The following is a 19,582-nucleotide window of genomic DNA, read 5'->3' on the forward strand; positions in this document are numbered from 1 at the left end:
CTCACCAGCAACCAGTGACCAGCCCCCAGCCAGCAGCGACGCATGGAAGCGATGCTGCGCTTGGTAACTAAGGTAAATATCGGGTAACCAACCCAATATTTACCTTGGTTACAAGCGCACACCGCTTAGCGCTGGCTCCCTGCACTCCTAGCCAGAGTACACATCGGGTTAATTACCCGATGTGTAGCCTGGTTATGTGTGCAGGGAGCCGACATTCGCCGCGTGAGAGCTGTGGACGCTGGTAACGAAGGTAAATATCAGGTAACCAAGGAAAGGGCTCCTTGGTTACCCGATATTTACATTGGCTACCAGCGTCCGCAGAAGCCGGCTCCCTGCTCACTGCACATTCAGTTGTTGCCCTCTCGCTGTCACACACACATTCAGCAACAACCAGCGACCTCACAGCAGGGGCCAGATTGTTGCTGGATGTCACACACAGCAACATCGCTAGCAACATCGCTGTTACGTCACAAAAGTCGTGCCTCAGCAGCGATGTTGCTAGCGATGTTGCTTAGTGTGACGGTAACTTTAGGAGTCCCACAAAAGTTGTCATATGCCTGCGCAAAACGTGATAGAGATAAGCCTTGCATGTAGAGTTCAAATAAACTAGTTTTTTATTGTGCGTAAGTGTGTTTTACACTATGTAGCTCTGATCAGCAGAAATGCTGCATTCCTGTTAGAGCCACTGCTCTGTTGGCTTTAACAGGAACTACGTTAAACTACGTACCAGAAAATTGCACTGTCACTTGATAGCCGTACATGTCTGCTGTTGAAATCAGCAAACATGTGCAGGGGTCACCACCAGCTCACTGCAGTAGTCAGCGATGATTACACCTTCATGATTTAAGACATACCTGTATGTCCTTGGTCATAAAAGGCTTAAAGGGCAATTTTGCCCTGATGCGGAAGTGCCTCTCAGCTTGACTGAGAGGCATTTGCTATTTAAGGCACCTTCCCATTAAGGGCGGTGCCTGGGCAACGAGTTCTATACATTGCTAGTTCTCAGGTCTCTTTTGTGTTCTTCCACTGCTGTTATGGTGCTATGTGCTGCTTCTGATTCCTATCTGTGTTTCAGTTCATGACAAGTCTGCTACTGCTGCTGCAGCTATCCATGCCTACTTCCACAATATCCGCTGCCGCCTCCTATGATATCTACTGCCGCAGCTACAAGTATCCACATTGGCAGCTGCTACTGCAGTCATCCATCTTGGCCAAATCCACGACACCAGCTGCTGCTGCTTCTACAACCAAAGACTGTATCCGTGGCGCCAGCTGCCGAGGTACCGTTGATTCCCTGGGGTTACGCTTTGTTGGCTACCTATCAGCATGTGTGTATATAAACCCCTCCAGTGGTAAGGGGAAGATTCAGTAGATTCAGTAGCCGATCACGTTCACTCCTCCAGGTCAATGATCGGTACCTTTGGTCCAGTGGATCCACTAACCCCGTGCTCGCCTCTACAAGCACAATCAAAAAAGATCAGAGCAATACATTGAGGGAATGGAGCTAGGCAAATTTAGTCTTTTAATTAATTGTGGAGGCTATCATAATGTGCATGTTTAAGGAGGAGGGGGACTGTCGGGTCCATCACACAGTGAGGATAGCGCTCTGGTGGCAATCATATTGTGGGAGCCAAAATACTGTGTGGTGTATACAGTGGTATTATACTTTGTAAGGGGGCTGTTACAAGATCATACTACAGTATGTTAAGAGCTGTGGAGAGATCATACTGTGTGAGGAGCTGTAGGTGGACCATACTGTTTGGAGATTAAATTGTTGTTAACATCATAATGCATGGTTAGCAGCTATGGAGGCCATTATACTTTCAGGTGGCTGTGAGGTATCATACTGTGTGTGAAGATTTCTTGGCAATATATTTTTGAGGTGGACTATATGGGAGCGTCACGGTGGGTGCATCATGCTGTGTGTTGGGGTTACTGTGAAAGTTTTATACTGGGTGGGGAGCATCATAGTGTGTGTGTTGGGGTACCTTGGGGAAAAATGTAAATACTCTATGTGTGCCTTTTAAATGGTTGGTCAGAACACTAAGGAGCTGGCACAATTATGAAGGGTGAGAAATGACCCTGACAGTATAATCTTTCTTTCTGATGTCACCAGCAGCTTTTCCCTTTTCTTACATAAATACAGACAAAAAAAATGAAACCTCTTTATACTGTCCTCGTCCCTATCCCAAATATTGTACCTGGAATAATTTGAAAGTGAAGATTCTTGACTTAATAATGATGCCAACATCTGAGCTCTAACCCTCATGCTCTTAGCACAGCAAGCATTTAAGGTCATGAAATAGTATATATATATTTTTTTTAGATTCTAAAAAGTGTGAAAATCATACATTTAGTTACCTGACACTCCACCAGTCGCGTAGACTGCCATAGTAACTGCCAATGAACAGCCAATAGCCGTACCCAAGGTGCCTCCAGATGATCCATAGTTGAGAACAGATGTAGCAATACTACAACACGTGAAGGTCTATATGAAACAAAAACAACAAAGAATTACAGATCAAAATAAATCTTTATACTATTATAACATAATAATGATATAAAAATAAAGCAATTGGGATTGAATCCGATAGAAATTCTGCCAACATCTAAAATATTTTGCATCAATATCTATCATATAAATCCCAAATCTACATAAAAAAATATCAGAATACTAAGGCTATGTGCCCACGGGGAAAGTGTCCTGCGGATATATCCGCAGGACATTCCGCAGGAGCTCCCAGAAATCCACAGCACAACTTTGTCTGTTTTAATGCTGCGGTTTTACTGCGGAATGTCCTGCAGATATGCTGCGGTCATTCTGCATTGAGGATACAGTACCATGGCTTTGGCACTGCATCCTCAATGCAGAACAAGTGTTGCAGTGATTGGGGAGTTAATACTTACCTCCATCACGCAGCACTTCCCTTTCCGGCTGTGTCTGTCTGCACATTGCCGGAGAAGGTGGGCGGGCCTGAACTAGCTCCGGCTGTCACATGACCAGAGCTTGTGCAGGCCCTGTCCACCTCCTGCTTCCTGCTCCTGGCTCCACCACGCTCCTCTACTCCGGTGTCTTCTATCAAGGCAGGTAAGTATGGGATCATGCGGACAAATCCGCTGGAATAATTCACATTTTTCCGCAGGGAAATCCGCATTATTTCCTCTGTGGAAAAAAACGCAGCATGGGCACAGCAGTTCCAAAATGCCATAGAAATTGCTGGGGACCCGCTGTACTGCAGATTTTTGAAAAATCCGTGGAATTTCCAGGAAAAAATTGTGGCAAATTCCGCAAATTTTCCGCAGAGTGGGCACATAGCCCAAGGCTGCATTTACACTGATTGTCAGAAACAAGTGTTTCTAAGAATGCTTGATTACATTAACAAGCCAATGTAAACTGGTTGCCATTCGCCTTATGAATGAACAAAGTTGCTTATTCATTGGGTGAAATGGTTTTTATGCTTGCTTAAAAATCTTTGTTCTTGGCAGCACATTGTCCATGTAACCAGAATATATGCTGCCGAGAACAATGACTGTCTAGAGGCATGAAGCAATCTATTACTGATTGTTTTGTGTGGATGGGAAGTGAGGTTGGCTTGTCTACACAGGCCATTAAGCAATCACCAATCAGCCTCTGTGTAGCTGATTGGAAGAAAATCAAATTAAGAGGCTTTTCCTGTGGATAGAAAAAAAATATCTTGGGATACCATAAATTAATAGAAAATGATTCTCAAGCTTTCACTTTATTTCTCACTGTAAAACGGGAGTGAAAACTGGAATTAGAAGTCTAGTTTAGCATGCGAGATATTGCTTAATTCAAAGTCAATGGAATTACAGTGCAAAGTTCCTTCTGTCCCTTAAAGCTGTCTTCCCACAAACAAAATTAATTTTAAAATTAATTTTAATTAATAGATATTGTAATAATAATAAGTTCCACATTAAATGTCTTCCTGTGCTGAGATAATCTTATATAGGTGTCCCTGCTATGTGCTGTGTAATGGCCGTGTCTGACCATACAGGAACATGGTCTGATCATACCACAGCTCCTGGGCCGGGAAAGAAATAAAAGAGTATACAGGCAGGACAGCGAGGGATCACAACTGATTCTTTTTGTGAGATCAAACAATTCTCTGCTTGTTTTTTTAAAAAATGTTTTACCTCAAAGAAATAATTATTTCTGATTCTGATCCCGTGCTGTAATGTTTATATACTTTTTTATTTCCTTTCCCGGAGATGTGGTATGATCAGATCATGTTCCTGTACGGTCAGACACAGCCATTACATATCGGGGACACATAGAAGATTATCTCATATATATTTATATTATATATATAACATTTTTTTTAACACATCCAATTGTGGAAATTATTATTATTCCAAGATCCATTGATTAAAGTGAACTTTGTTCTTTGGAAAAACCCTTTAAGTATCAACTGGAATGGCAGAGCACATGCTCGACCTCCACTCCGTTGTAGATCTTCCTCGCTGTGGTCATAGATTGTGGATAGATAATAAGTGGTCATTATAAGAAAATACCTTTATTTTAAAATGATTTCACAAAAGAGATTTCTGGTCTCATTATCCAGATAACGTGGCAGCCTGTAGCATTGATCTAGACTGTTTTCTATTGTTAAGTAAAGTCTGCTTTTGAGTAAAAAAGGTTTTTGCCATGAGAGCTGCCTGGATAGTGTTAAAGTATTAAGAAATAATTAAGGGGTCCTCTACTTCTGTCTCCCTCTAAATTAGCTCATTTGTGCATTATATATTCATTGTAATGAACTCTGTGGTGTAATGTCTCATTATCTCTGCAGGAATCTAATATTTAGTGGCCTCTTCTCACCAGATATCAACTGATCACTACTCAGTTATCTGCTCGTCTTTCGGTATAATGGTCACTGAACATGGATTGTCCAGCCAATTAAGTTATTATAAAAGTTAATCATTTATTAACAGTAATAATTCTATATATTCTGATGATTTATGACTCCAGCCTACAATGAAAACCTGAAACAATAGGAGTTAAGGATACATTTTAATATACAAGTGATGTGCAGACAGGGAAAATATATTATTACAACATTACTCTGCAAACATCTGTCCAATAAAACAATAGAAACTAACTCCAAGCAACAGATGCCAGGTTGTCTATACCAAAAGAGCATTGCCATCTATTTAAGTGTTGATACACCAGCGCTTATTGATGAGGTTCTGACGTCATGGACACCAATCCTTAGAATGACTTAGGCGGGCTTTGCACGTTGCGACATCGCAAGCCGATGCTGCGATGTCGCACGCGATAGTCCCCGCCCCCGTCGCAGCAGCGATATCCTTGTGATAGCTGCCGTAGTGAACATTATCACTACGGCAGCTTCACATGGACTCACCTGTCCTGCGACCGTCGCTCTGGCCGGCGACCCGCCTCCTTATTAAGGGGGCGGGTTGTGCGGCGTCACTGCGACGTCACACGGCAGGCAGCCAATAGGAGCGGAGGGGTGGAGATGAGCGGGATGTAAACATCCCACCCACCTCCTTCCTTCTGCAAATCCTACGGAAGCCGCGGTGACGCCGGTAGGAGATGTTCCTCGCTCCTGCGACTTCACACACAGCGATGTGTGCTGCCGCAGGAGTGAGGAACAACATCGGACCGTCGCGTCAGCGTAATTATGGATTACGCCGACGCTGCACCGATGATACGATTACGACGCTTTTGCGCTCGTTAATCATATCATCGAGCCTTTACACACTACAATGTCGCATGCGATGCCGGAAGTACGTCATTTTCAATTTGACCCCACCGACATCGCACCTGCGATGTCGTAGTGTGCAAAGCCCACCTTAGTGATGTGTTCCAATATCTATTTTTTTTCCTGCCCAGCAGCAGCCTTGCCATATAAAAGGGAATATGGGGCATCTAAACACTTGGTCTATGGAGTGAAAATTTAGAGACCTCATACACTGTAGACTAAAGTTGGCCAAACCAGCAGTATAATGTAGGTCATATTGGTCAACAGTTCAATGTGTATGGAGCCTCCGAACTATTCTCTAATAGACTGTCAAAGGAGACCCAAGTTGGGTAATTTCAATATTAAATTTCAACCCATTCATGAGAGTGGTTAGGCAATGTCTTTCTGCACACTCCCTTTTGAAAACATGCTGAAAATTCATATGTATGGAGGAACGCTAACAATTGTTCGACCAACAGCTTTCTAATAGGTTTGAGTGCCTTTAGATGTAGACATAGTTCATCACTGGCATGGTAGCCAATATATTTTTAGGATTGGTAGAAGTCTCAGAGGTTGGAACCCCTGTATTTATAAACTCATGGCATGTACCACTGATACAACAACACTTCATAACACGTAGTGTCACGATCCCTCTGTGCAGGGCATCTTGCACACATGAGATGTTTTGCTGCACCTTCTTGAACTACATAGCTGGCAGTGACATGTTTCCTTTGTGCAGAGCATGTTGCATTTGGAGATGCTCTGCTGTCTTTCTTTTAGCACCAGCTTACAGGTTGTTTGACAGCACAGGATTCCATGCAGGTTCTGGGAGGTGCTTTTACTCAGGTGTTCCATGTTAATGGTAATTGCTCTGTTTCATTACTGAGCATGCTCTCTCAGAACCTCGCCAGTTGTACTCTCTGGTTCTGCAGTTGTGCTCTTGGCTTGTGTTCTGATCTAAGTTTTCTGAAGCCGAACCGTTAATTGACTCCTCTCTGCCAACTCCCTGTTCTTGTCATTACCTTCTGATTTCTGAGCTTGGACCATTACTTGACCATGTCTGTGTCTGCTCCCTGAATCTACTCTCCTGAAATTCTGACCCTCGGCCTGTGACTTGGTTGTGTTTCTGCCTACTTCCTCTGTCCTATCGTGTCCTCCAATTTCCTGACCCTGACTTGTCTGAATACCCTTCCGTCTACACTATCCGTAAGTAGTGGCTAGCATCTCATCTAGTATCTGGAAGGGAAATATAGTATTTATCATGCTGAGATTTGGGGTAAATAAACATCTTTTATAGGAAATAGCCAGGTTTATAAACACAGTTCCTTGAAACTCTTTGACAAGCACAAGGAACAGCTAAAAATCAAGGCTCTGGGATGCAAAATCCTGTTGGCATTATACAGAGTTCAGTGCACCCTATTTCAAAGGTGGGTGAACTGTGGCTACTAATTTGCAAACAAGCCCGGGACAAAAGTACCAAAAGTTCATGGGTTGGACCCACTGTTTGGACAAAAGTTATTGGTCTGCTTTTTTCTGCACATATCTGAAAAGTTAGAGTAATGATATAAACTTAGTAAAAGTAAATTAACTTATTTGACACATCTTATTTTCCACATGAGGATAGTTATTTCGGGAACATTTCAACATCTTTCTGAACAACATGTTCTTTTGTACAGCAATGCATAAGTCCTTTGGGGGATTCTAAATTCCAGAAAACAGTTAAATAATTTTTTATCTAGAATAATTGAAAACACATAATTCTTCATAAAGCAAATATTAAAGCTATATTATGAGGTTTACATCTATATAGGTTACTGTCACATGCAGATTGCTGCATCCCACCCTTTGAGCTGTGCTATGTCCTTATGTAAATACTGATTTGGCAGAAATAAAATTGTAAAAAAGGAAGTTGCAAAATAGAATATTCACATGATTGAAAAAAAATGTCTGCAGCAGAAATATGCAGCGTTCAAGTCAACAAATACATAGTGCTGATAACAAGGATTCAAGGCAAATAATGGTCCTGCCAGGACAGAACAGAAATCCATACTTATTAATCATTACGGTAACGTCCCCTTGGATGCAGGTATATTTGGACAGGGGACACTTTTAAAAGTTATTTTAATATATAGTAACTAAATAAATTCACATTCCTTTTGTCATTACGCTAAAGGAATTTATAAATATTTATATCTTTAATTCTCAAAACTTAAAGGCTTCCCACTCCCAAATATTTCCCCATATTTCCACAGAGCTTTGATAAGAAGATTTTACAAACTATAAATCACTTTGAAAATTTGTGATTAAACCGGATAAAAAATGAATTGTAAAGTGGAATTGCCTCCAATTTCGCATGTAACAAAAGTATTGATGGAATTAGTGCATAATGGTTTCATTGCATGTGTATAAGGTTGTCTAAATCGTGTATGATAATGTATTTTATTAAAAAATAGCAACAGAAAGAGGAGATAAAAACTCCTCCAAAAATTTAATATACTCACAGCAAAAAAGAGGGCAACCAGTCCAGTTAGCCCAGGCCAACACATCTAATGCACCAACAGGATGCAGACAAACCTCTCAACATGATGGACACTTCACAGGTGCAAGGTAAATTGCGCATAGGGCACTGTTCACACTCGTATGCGCATGGTATCCAGCCAGCAACCTATTATCACGCCCTTACTATTAGGTTAGGCGGGTTACCCGGACACTACTTACTGCAGCACACAAGGGACAGAGACTCCACTATGCACGGCCGTATTAAGAGGCCTGGCTGCACCCCGTGTTAAAAAAAGGTGCAAAAAATATATTTCAAATATATATGGGGTATTAGTTAGTAAATTGGCCAATGTACATAAGCCCACAATCCTCATCACGGATCCTCATGCTTGTGGGTCCCTACACTAATAAATATCAAAAAATAGCAACAGAAAGAGGAGATAAAAACTCCTCCAAAAATTTAATATACTCACAGCAAAAAAGAGGGCAACCAGTCCAGTTAGCCCAGGCCAACACATCTAATGCACCAACAGGATGCAGACAAACCTCTCAACATGATGGACACTTCACAGGTGCAAGGTAAATTGCACACTAGTGGCGCGCATAGGGCACTGTTCACACTCGTATGCGCATGGTATCCAGCCAGCAACCTATTATCACTCCCTTACTATTAGGTTAGGCGGGTTACCCGGACACTACTCACTGCAGCACACAAGGGACAGAGACTCCACTATGCCCGGCCGTATCTTGTTGGTGCATTAAATGTGTTGGCCTGGGCTAACTGGACTGGTTGCCCTCTTTTTTGCTGTGAGTATAATGTATTTTATTGGAAAATTTTACACACATGAAAAATCTATTACATATGTGCCACAAGTGAAAATGTCCTTATATGTTTGCTTTTCTAAGCAATACATAAGTCCTTATGCATAATAGTCCTTATCCATAAAAGTCCTAATACATAAGCTCTTATCAGGGCTATACTGTGCTGTCAGCTGTTTACTGGATCAATTTACTAACGATTCTACATATGTTGCGTACCTATGTAAGGGGTCATTCGGGACTATTTTTTTTTTGTCTATCTGAAAAATGGACTATCAATGTTTTCACTATGAGATTGGGAAGCCAGGTGATCAGCAGACGGAAAGGGTCTTTGTATAGATAGGCCATCAAGGCGCCATAGAGTGGGAAAGCGGCTGATCAACAGAATGAAAGGGCCTGTGTTTACACAGTCAGAGCATCTCATTCATATGAGCCACTTGGCATGTTTACAAAAGGAGAGGGCATATTCTTACTTTCATGGCAGTAGGAGCTCTGGATTGTCAAAATGTGAAATACTGTCTGTAACAGAAGGCAGATTGCAGGCTGAAGGGCTAGAGAGTGGTAAGATATTGAGTGTCTGCGGGCACCAGTGAGGCATGGTGGAGGGTACTTGAAATTTGAGGCTATATTTCAACTATTTAGGTAGAGGATGTCAAGAGTAACTATGTTCTCAGAGATAAAAATGCAGGTAGTTACTTAACTATCATGCAATACCATGAGGGAGGATTCTGATTGGCTCCAAATATATTCTGCCTCAGAATAACAACCCAAACATACAAACAATATCAGTAAGAACTATCTTCAACATAAAGAATGACAATAAGTCCTGAAACTGATGTTATGGTCATCACAGAGCCCTGATCTTAACATCCTTAAGTCTGTCTGGGACTACATAAAGAAACAGAAGGATTTGAGCAAGGGCTCTTTTACAGAAGATCGGTGGTTAGTTCTCCAAGATATTTGAAAAATTGTCACTGCCAATTAGTTTCAAAAACTGTGTTGAAATGTAACTAGAATTAGTGGTTTGATGCAGTTTTGATGAAAAAAAGGTGGTCACAACAAAAATTTGATTTGATTTTATATTTCAACACTCACTTTGTATTTTGCGAATTGTTAAAAATAAACTATTAAGAGAACTATTTTTGGAAGCATTCTTACTTTGTGTGTGAGATATATGTATGTATATACTATTTTATATACATACTGTATATATATATACACTGTAAATTACTCCAATTTACCAAATGTGAGGCTATGCATTATTAATATCCAACTAGTTAATTGTATAGTATTCACCAGAGCTTTTACATAAAATTACATCACATGATTATCTAGAGCGTACAATTGCATAGGAAAAATGTGTTCTATTTGGTATTATGTTTATTTATGCATCATCACCATTTATAGTGTAGTTAAAAGCATATTGCCCGTCCAATTGTCTGTACAAAAACATTTTAAACATAGCAGAAATGTAAAAAGATTTCACAAATAGGAAGACTTAGAAAAGTTCCCATTTAGAAGACCCTGGGGAGTTATTGCTGTAAGAAGAGTTATATATAAATATAATGTTACTCTGTGCAGATGGAGTACTAGTACCGGCATTACGCTGTTTTTTATAGAAGAGAGAAAAAATGATTCAATTCACAGAAATGCACACATCAGCAGAGCTACACATAAAGAAACAGGAAAGCAGCTGACACTTACTACTAACAGACATGTTCCGAAAAATTCAGAGAGGGTTTCCTTTGCTAGGCTGTTCCTTAGAGCAATTTTTTCTAGACAGCCCCTGTTTTCCTTCATGTCTAAAGTGCTGTACTTGCTGCTCCTCCTGCTGCAATTGGTGGCGTCAGCTTCAGACATCCTCTTCTGCAGATTTTGGGTTCCCATTTAACTATTAACCCACGTGGGAATGTGTAAACTGCTTGCATCGACTCCACTGAATGGGCTGATTCTTATATTGACAGGAAGCTTGATTTCCTGAACTGCCATTGGCTGGATTAAAGTACGTTAATTAAAAAAAGCACACCTTATGCTAAAATTCTTTCTATATAATTTTTATAATGGGCATTTAGAAAATATGATATGTCATATAAATAAGAATGTTCTGATTAAAAGGTATAATTTGATCACATGCTGGAAGTTGCTATTATAGCGATTATATCTTTGCTTTTATTTACGTGTGGAAGGCGTTGCTTCTTTGTGTACGGTATATTGGAGAGTTTTAATTGTACACTTAGTTATCATTAATTGTATAGCTTAGACACTTCATGAATCCTCCAAGTTTACAGAGCTTTAATATGGGGCACATTAAAATCTATAGGACCAAACATACAGATGCATATACTTATAGATATCTACAGAGTTTGATATTTCAGTCATATTCTGTATGAATTCCAAATAAAAATATAATTTGTCATGCCTCTTAGATACCATTTATAGAAATATTCTACCCTGTAACCAATATATTAAACCCCTTTATCCCCAAGCCAAATTTTCATTATCATGACAGGGCCAATTTTTTAAAATTCTGACCAATGTCACTTTATGATATAATTAGAGATGGGCGAACCTGCAGATGTTTGGGTATAGCAAGTGCAGCCAGACTTATAAAAAAAAATCCAGCCTTGACCCGAAGTTGAGCCTGGACCCCCAAACCCCATATAAGTCTAGGGGTACCCATACTTTAGTGCTTAAAAAATGGGGGTAGTAAGGGCTAGGGGGCTGCAAACGTAAGCAAACAAAATGGGGATTAAATCAGGACAGTTATATGTACTGAGTTTCTGTGTGGCTGACACACTGTTTCTGGGTCCATTTATGAAATCTCATAAATATTCATTGCTTCTACGACCCACCCGCTCTGCCAGCATATGTGGTTGGTTGCAGTCAGACTACATCCCCACCCTCTGTGATGACATCTGTGATTGGTTGCCCTCACACTAGCTGTCTGGGTCCCCGAGGTGGAGTGGAAAAATAAATAAATAATTGAAAAAAATGTATTTTGATACCTGATGCATGTTTTACGTGGTTTTTTTGCCAGGACATGCAGATCTGGTGCAGAAATTTCTGCAACCAAATACTCAACATGCACACATAGCCTAATCTGGTAATCCAGCATTGAGTTCAATGAGTTCATCTGAGGTGAGTTTACAGAGTTCACATGAGCTGAGTTAACCTGAGGTTACAGCTGACTGGTTCCATGGTACCCTAGATGTGACCTCAGGGGAATTTATTGAACTCAATCCCGGATTACCAGATTAGTATATGTGAGCAGATTGAGTATTTGGTTGCAGAAATTTCTGCACTAAATCTGCATCTGAGCATTTCATAGAATCCTACGCATTACTAGTCCAAGGATTTGTGGCAGCTGTGATTTTTTGATAAATAATAGTTGTCATTAACTTCTTATATTACCCAGTTTTCCACCGCTCCAGGGCAATAGGGATGAGCCAGGTAAGTGCCAGGTTTGGCACAGCACCAATTCTGAGGCAGCTGTGGGCTGCTATTTTTAGATTGGGGAGGCCTCCACAGCCTGTGAATACCAGCCCACATCTGTCTTTCTGTCTTTCAGTTATATTTTTAGATGACTTTTTGATCACATTTTATTCCACATATTTTGTCAGCTATATGATGAAAAAACAGTTTTTGCTACATTTTTTATTTATTCACTTTACCATGTTCACTGAAGGGGTTAACTGGTGTGACAGTTTTATAGATTGGGTTGTTACAGATGCAGCAATACCGCATATGTGTACTTTTTTTTTACATAAATGTATCCATATTAATTGGTATACTTTTTTTCATTTCGTGTTCTTTATTTTCTGATCTTTTTTGTTTTTACATTTTTTTTAAAACTTTTTACTTAGTCCCTATATGGGACATTACTTTTTATTGCCCTGAAAGCAGCTATAATGTATTGCAATGCACCAGTGCAGCATTGACAGAAGCATCTGAGATCATGTTCCTGGAATTATCCCATAAGTTTTCCATACCTTGATGACCCAGAGGCCACCAAGATGCAGAGGCCACCATGACAATGATCCGGCCCTCTTGATCACATCACATGGCACCGATCAGATGGGAGAGGTAGTGCAATCCCTGTCCCAGACCCCTAAATGCTGGGATCAATATGGATTGCGGCATATACTGGGATAAAGAGCCAGGGAGAGTGCAGGCACTATCTCTGGCTGCGAGAGCTGGGGCTTGGCTGTTGGGAAAGACAAGTCCAGGCAGTGATCGCACTGTGCACAGCTCTTGTGCCCGCACAGTCACCAGGACGTATCCCATGGTACCCCTTGGTCAGGAACGCACTGACCATTAGGACATACGGGGTACATCCAATGTCGGGAAGGGGTTAATACAGTTGCAATCAAAGTTCAAACTCTTTTTTTTGAAGATGCAAAGCCATACATCAGATGTTGTCAGTCTTGCTGAGGAATCTTAGCCCAGTCTTCAAGCAATGTTATCCAGTTTAATAATAATCTTGGATTTTCCAGAGTGGTCCAAAAAGTTAAATGAAGAACTATTACCTTGTACAAACAAGAAAAAGAATAAAACAGAAAAGTCATTGACTGCTTCAAGAGATACAACTAGAAACATACTTTATGAATTCAAAGATAAATTAACACTAGTTATACTACCTCGCAGTGGCAGAAAAAGGAAGCTAATATCAGCTCCCGCCAGATCCTTAAGGTGGCAGGTGGTCAAAAATCATTGAGTGACTGCAAAAGACATGCAACAAGATTTCGTTGTAGAAAGGCTTTAGTTTGCATGCTAAAGTGTATATTAGAGTGGTTACCTAGTACTAGGACAATCCCCTTCTCATTCTCCATGTTTGGCCCCATTACAATAAAAAAGCATATACTTACCTCCTATCATAGTATCATAGTATCATAGTATCATAGTTTTAAGGTTGAAGGGAGACTCTAAGTCCATCTAGTTCAACCCGTAGCCTAACATGTTGATCCAGAGGAAGGCAAAAAAAAACCCAATGTGGCAAACAAGTTACAATGGGGAAAAAAATTCCTTCCTGACTCCACATCCGGCAATCAGACTAGTTCCCTGGATCAATACCCTGTCATAAAATCTAATATACATAACTGGTAATATTAAATTTTTCAAGAAAGGCATCCAGGCTCTGCTTAAATGTTAGTAGTGAATCACTCATTACAACATCATGCGGCAGAGAGTTCCATAGTCTCACTGCTCTTACAGTAAAGAATCCTCGTCTGTGATTATGATTAAACCTTCTTTCCTCAAGACGTAGCGGATGCCCCCGTGTTCCAGTCGCAGGCCTAGGTGTAAAAAGATCTTTGGAAAGGTCTCTGTACTGTCCCCTCATATATTTATACATTGTGATTAGATCCCCCCTAAGCCTTCGTTTTTCCAAACTAAATAACCCCAAGTTTAATAACCTGTCTTCGTATTGCAGCCCACCCATTCCTCTAATAATCTTGGTCGCTCTTCTCTGCACCCTCTCCAGTTCAGCTATGTCCTTCTTATATATCGGTGACCAGAATTGTACACAGTATTCTAAGTGCGGTCGCACTAGTGACTTGTACAGAGGTAGAACTATATTTCTTTCATGAACACTTATACCTCTTTTAATACATCCCATTATTTTATTAGCCCTGGCAGCAGTTGCCTGACACTGTCCACTAAAGTGAAGTTTACCATCCACCCATACACCCAAGTCTTTTTCTGTGTCTGTTTTACCCAGTGTTCTACAATTAAGTACATAATCATAAATGTTATTTCCTCTACCCAAGTGCATGACCTTACATTTATCTACATTAAACTTCAATTGCCACTTCTCAGCCCAATCCTCCAATTTACATAAATCTCCCTGTAATATAAAATTATCCTCCTCTGTATTGATTACCCTGCAGAGTTTAGTATCATCTGCAAATATTGAAATTCTACTCCGCATGCCCCCAACAAGGTCATTTATAAATATGTTGAAAAGAAGCGGGCCCAATACTGACCCCTGTGGTACCCCACTATGAACTGAGACCCAGTCCGAGTACGTACCATTAATAACCACCCTTTGTTTCCTATCACTGAGCCAGTTTTTAACCCAGTTACACATATTTTCCCCTATCCCCATTATTCTCATTTTATGTACCAACCTTTTGTGTGGCACCGTATCAAAAGCTTTTGAAAAGTCCATATACACAACATCCACTGCATTTCCCTGGTCCAGACTTGAACTTACCTCTTCATAGAAGCTGATCAAATTAGTTTGACAGGATCGATCCCTCATAAACCCATGTTGATACTCTGTCATAAGGTTATTTTTCTTGAGATACTCCAGTATAGCATCTCTCAAGAACCCCTCAAGGATTTTACCAACCGTAGAGGTTAAACTTACCGGCCTATAATTTCCCGGCTCAGTTTTTGTCCCCTTTTTGAATATTGGCACCACATTTGCTATGCGCCAGTCCTGCGGTACCGACCCTGTTATTAAGGAATCTGAGAAGATTAAAAATAATGGTCTATCTATCACAGAACTCAATTCCTGTAGTACTCTGGGGTGTATGCCATCCGGGCCCGGAGATTTGTCAACCTTAGTGATTTTGAGGCGGCGGCGTACTTCCTGCTGGGTTAAGCAGGTAATATTCAAGGGTGAATTTATGGTATCACTGGTCATGTCATCTGCCATGGCATTTTCTTGTATAAAAACCGTAGAAAAAAAGTCATTCAGCAGGTTGGCTTTACCCTCATCCCCTTCCACCATTTCACCAAGACTATTTTTAAGGGGGCCAACACTATCGCTTTTCAGTTTTTTACTGTTTATGTAGTTAAAGAATATTTTAGGATTATTTTTACTTTCTCTCGCAATGAGTCTCTCTGTCTCAAACTTAGCTAACTTAATTTGCTTTTTACATATTTTATTTAATTTTCTATAATTATATAATGCCTCATCACTACCTACCCTCTTTAATTCTTTTAAGGCTTTCTGTTTTTCTTTTATTGCTTCCCTTACAGCTCTATTTAGCCATAGGGGTTTCCTCCTATTTCTAGCATGTTTGTTCCCATAGGGTATATTTTCTGCACAAGCCCTATTCAGGATGCTCATAAAAGTCTCCCATTTGCTTTGTGTACTTTTATTACTTAGTACATCATTCCAGTTTATTGCACTAAGATCATCTCTCAACCGTTTAAAATTTGCTTTCCTGAAGTTTTGTGTCCTTGTAGCCCCTCTACTAGACATCTTACTAAAGAATACATGAAAACTTATTATTTTGTGATCACTATTCCCCAAGTAACCCCCAACTTCTATATTTGATATGCGGTCTGGCCTATTGGTTAGTACAAGGTCTAGTAGTGCTCCCCCTCTTGTGGGGTCCTGTACCATTTGTGAAAGGTAATTATCTTTCATTGTTATCAAAAATCTATTTCCTTTGCTGGAACTGCAAGTTTCTGTTCCCCAATTTATATCAGGATAGTTAAAGTCCCCCATAATAATTACCTCTCCGAGACTCGCTGCTTTATCAATTTGCTTTATGAGGAGATTCTCTACCTCTTCCATAATATTCGGCGTCTTATAACACACCCCTATCAGTATTTTATTATTCATTCTGCCCCCCCTTATCTCCACCCATAGGGACTCTACATTCTCAGTACCCTCACATATGTTGTCACGCAGGATGGGTTTTAAGGATGATTTTACATATAGACACACACCTCCCCCTCGCTTATTTGTACGGTCATTCCTGAATAGGCTATAACCCTGTAAATTAACAGCCCAGTCATAGCTCTCATCCAGCCATGTCTCTGATATCCCCACTATATCATAATTTTCTTCCAACAATATTAATTCTAATTCCTCCACCTTATTTGTGAGGCTTCGGGCATTAGTGTACATGCACGTTACGTATGACTCTGTACCTGTATTCCTGCTTACTGTATTAACTGTCCTATCCCTTCCCCCTGTACCACCCCCAATTTCATTACTTGTGCCCTGGTCACTATCTGCACTACATTCCCCTTCTATAAAGTGAATACCCTCGCCCCCCATTCCTAGTTTAAACACTCCTCCAACCTTCTAGCCATTTTCTGCCCCAGCAGAGCTGCACCTTCCCCATTAAGATGCAGCCCATCCCTAGCATAGAATCTGTAGCCAACTGAAAAGTCGGCCCAATTCTCCAGGAACCCAAAACCCTCTTTCCTACACCAATTCCTGAGCCACCTGTTAACCTCCCTATGCTGGCATAGTTCCAGTGATGCTGGCACTCGCATTCCTAGGGCTCACGTGAGGTTATGATGTCACACAAGCTTCTCTTGGCCAAGCACCATTGGCTTCTCTCTCCCTGCCTTTGGACATATAAGTAATCAAAAGGAAGTGAGAGTTGTGGCTAGTTGTTCACTTCCTGCTAATTACTTATATGTTAAAAAATGGGGAGAGATACTAGCAGTAATTGTGTGCGGGGCTTGAGCCCTGAAAACACAGGTGCCGAAACTATACCAGCATGAGATGTCAGTATAAGCTTTTTATTCTAATGGGACCAAACATGGGTAATGAAAAGGGATTGTCAAAGCAGTGGACTAACCCTTTAAGCAATGCGAGTCACAATATCCGAATTACAAAAAGTACTCCTCTGGTGATTCAAAGCACAAGAAACGTCTGTTCAAATGCTCAAAACCATATAAATTAACATGTGATTTTTTTTTTTTATTGATCCTGATCTATAGGGCAATGAAACAAATCTAGAACTTTCTGGGCCTATGTCTGGAGGAAGAAGAATGAAGCATATGCTGAAAAAAATACTCTGCCTACAGTGAACCATGGTGATTGTTTGGTAACGCTTGGAGATTGTTTTACTTCATCTAGCATATGAAGGGCAAAACAGACTAAATCAAGTATCAGGAAATCCTTTCAAAAGCATTATGCATTGTGTGAAGAAGCTTTCTTTTGAAACCAAGTCCACGAAAGGTTGGATTGAAAAGAAGTCCTGGTAGACTCTCGACTGGCCTCATGTAGACACTCAGGAATCTGATATTGTAAAATATAAAAAACAGACACAAGGGATGGGTAAATACTCTGTATTGGCAAATAATAAACACACAGTATAAGTAGAGAAATAACAAGGCAACTACCAACATTAAATGCAAGTACTTCAGTACTATGTGAATGTACAGAAATGATAATGGTTGTGTGAGCAGCGCTAAAACTTGAATGTCCAGAAATTATAATAGGTGTGACCTGCACTTAAATGTGAATGTCCAGAGATTAAATGCAGGAGTGCTACTAGCACAAATACATGAATGTCCAGAGTTTATAGAGGTGCGTAGCAAACAAATTTTCACAGTGTACTTATGGCTGACTTAGTAAAGCATAAGTCCAGCACACAGCCCATGCAGATTGAGTCCTGGATTTAGAACACTGATGACTATGCAGAGAATAAAGTTCTTACAGACCAATGTAAGTCTCCCAGATGTTTTGCAGGGAGGGAGCCACAGTCTGGATAAGGGTCATTCACCATAGACTGCAGGCAGCTGAGCAGTAAATGAGCAGAGCACAGAACTACAAGCTACAGCAGGGAGTCCAGAAGCAAGGAAAGGGTTTCTGAGGAGCCAGCTAGCACAAAATACTCAGGCAAGGAGTAGATCCAGGATCGGGACTTATAAACAGGGCAGACAGGAAGTTCAAGGGCAAGACGAGGCAACACACTCCATCAAAGGCAAGCAGACACAACAAGATCCATGGAAAAGCTGGAACCTTAAACCTTCCTAGTAAACTGATCTAAACTAAAAAAAAATCTCTGGTAGGATTTGATTTAGATGGTTGCAGCATGAAAATCCAACAATATTAGTGAACAGGAGGCTAATTTCCATGAGAACTGGGCTAATGTTCCTTAGAAAGACATCAGCTTTTGATGGTTTTACTATGTACCACATTAGCAGCAGGGCAAAACACCCAAAGGTGCACTACTTAATATTAAAGATGCTTGTTATGAAGAGTTTGAATTATTCTGCAGTAGTCATTGAAGTTAGCATTTTGTGTTGAATTTGGAGAAACAAACATTTAGTTGTGTTGAGCTGTATGTAATTACATTGTTCTTCTTTGGTTTACTGCAAATAGCTGAAAGTTTTCAAATTTTGCGAATAAACCTAATTAGCAATAGAAGAATAATTTTGATTGCGGCTAGAAGGTGATGCATAAAAGCAACACACAACTGTGATCAGAGACTCTTTGACTTCATAAAATTTCATGCATAGGGATCTATTATATTTTAGATCTACGCAAAAGTTTTAGGCAATTGTGGAAAAAATGCTTCAATGTAAGAATGCCTTCAAAAATAGAATTGTTAATGCTTACATAGTTACATAGTTACATAGGTTGAAAAAAGACCTACGTTCTTCTAGTTCAACCTTCTTCCAACAAAAACTATTGGTCACAGCCCAACAGCATGTCAGAGGCCATGAGCTCTGGCCAGGATTCAAACCCATGATCTCTTGCACCCTAAGCGACAATCATACCACTAGATAATGAAGGCAAGTAAAAAGGTAACCATCTTTGATAATTGGAACAAACCATTGGCCGC

General features: G+C 40.4%; 1 protein-coding gene across 1 annotated transcript in view; it reads right to left on the reverse strand.

Moving 5' to 3' along the window:
* AQP9 (aquaporin 9) overlaps window positions 1–10,925 on the reverse strand; it is a 40,560-nt gene extending 29,635 nt beyond the window's left edge. The window contains exons 1-2 of the mRNA XM_075342734.1: window positions 10,743–10,925; window positions 2,362–2,488 (exon numbers count right to left, since the gene is read on the reverse strand). Of these exons, the coding sequence (XP_075198849.1) occupies window positions 2,362–2,488; window positions 10,743–10,925 (310 nt within the window). The remainder of the gene's footprint in view (window positions 1–2,361; window positions 2,489–10,742) is intronic.
* Window positions 10,926–19,582: the final 8,657 nt, after the last annotated feature.

The sequence above is a fragment of the Anomaloglossus baeobatrachus genome, chromosome 4, assembly GCF_048569485.1.
Source record: "Anomaloglossus baeobatrachus isolate aAnoBae1 chromosome 4, aAnoBae1.hap1, whole genome shotgun sequence".
In the NCBI taxonomy this organism is placed as follows: domain Eukaryota; kingdom Metazoa; phylum Chordata; class Amphibia; order Anura; family Aromobatidae; genus Anomaloglossus; species Anomaloglossus baeobatrachus.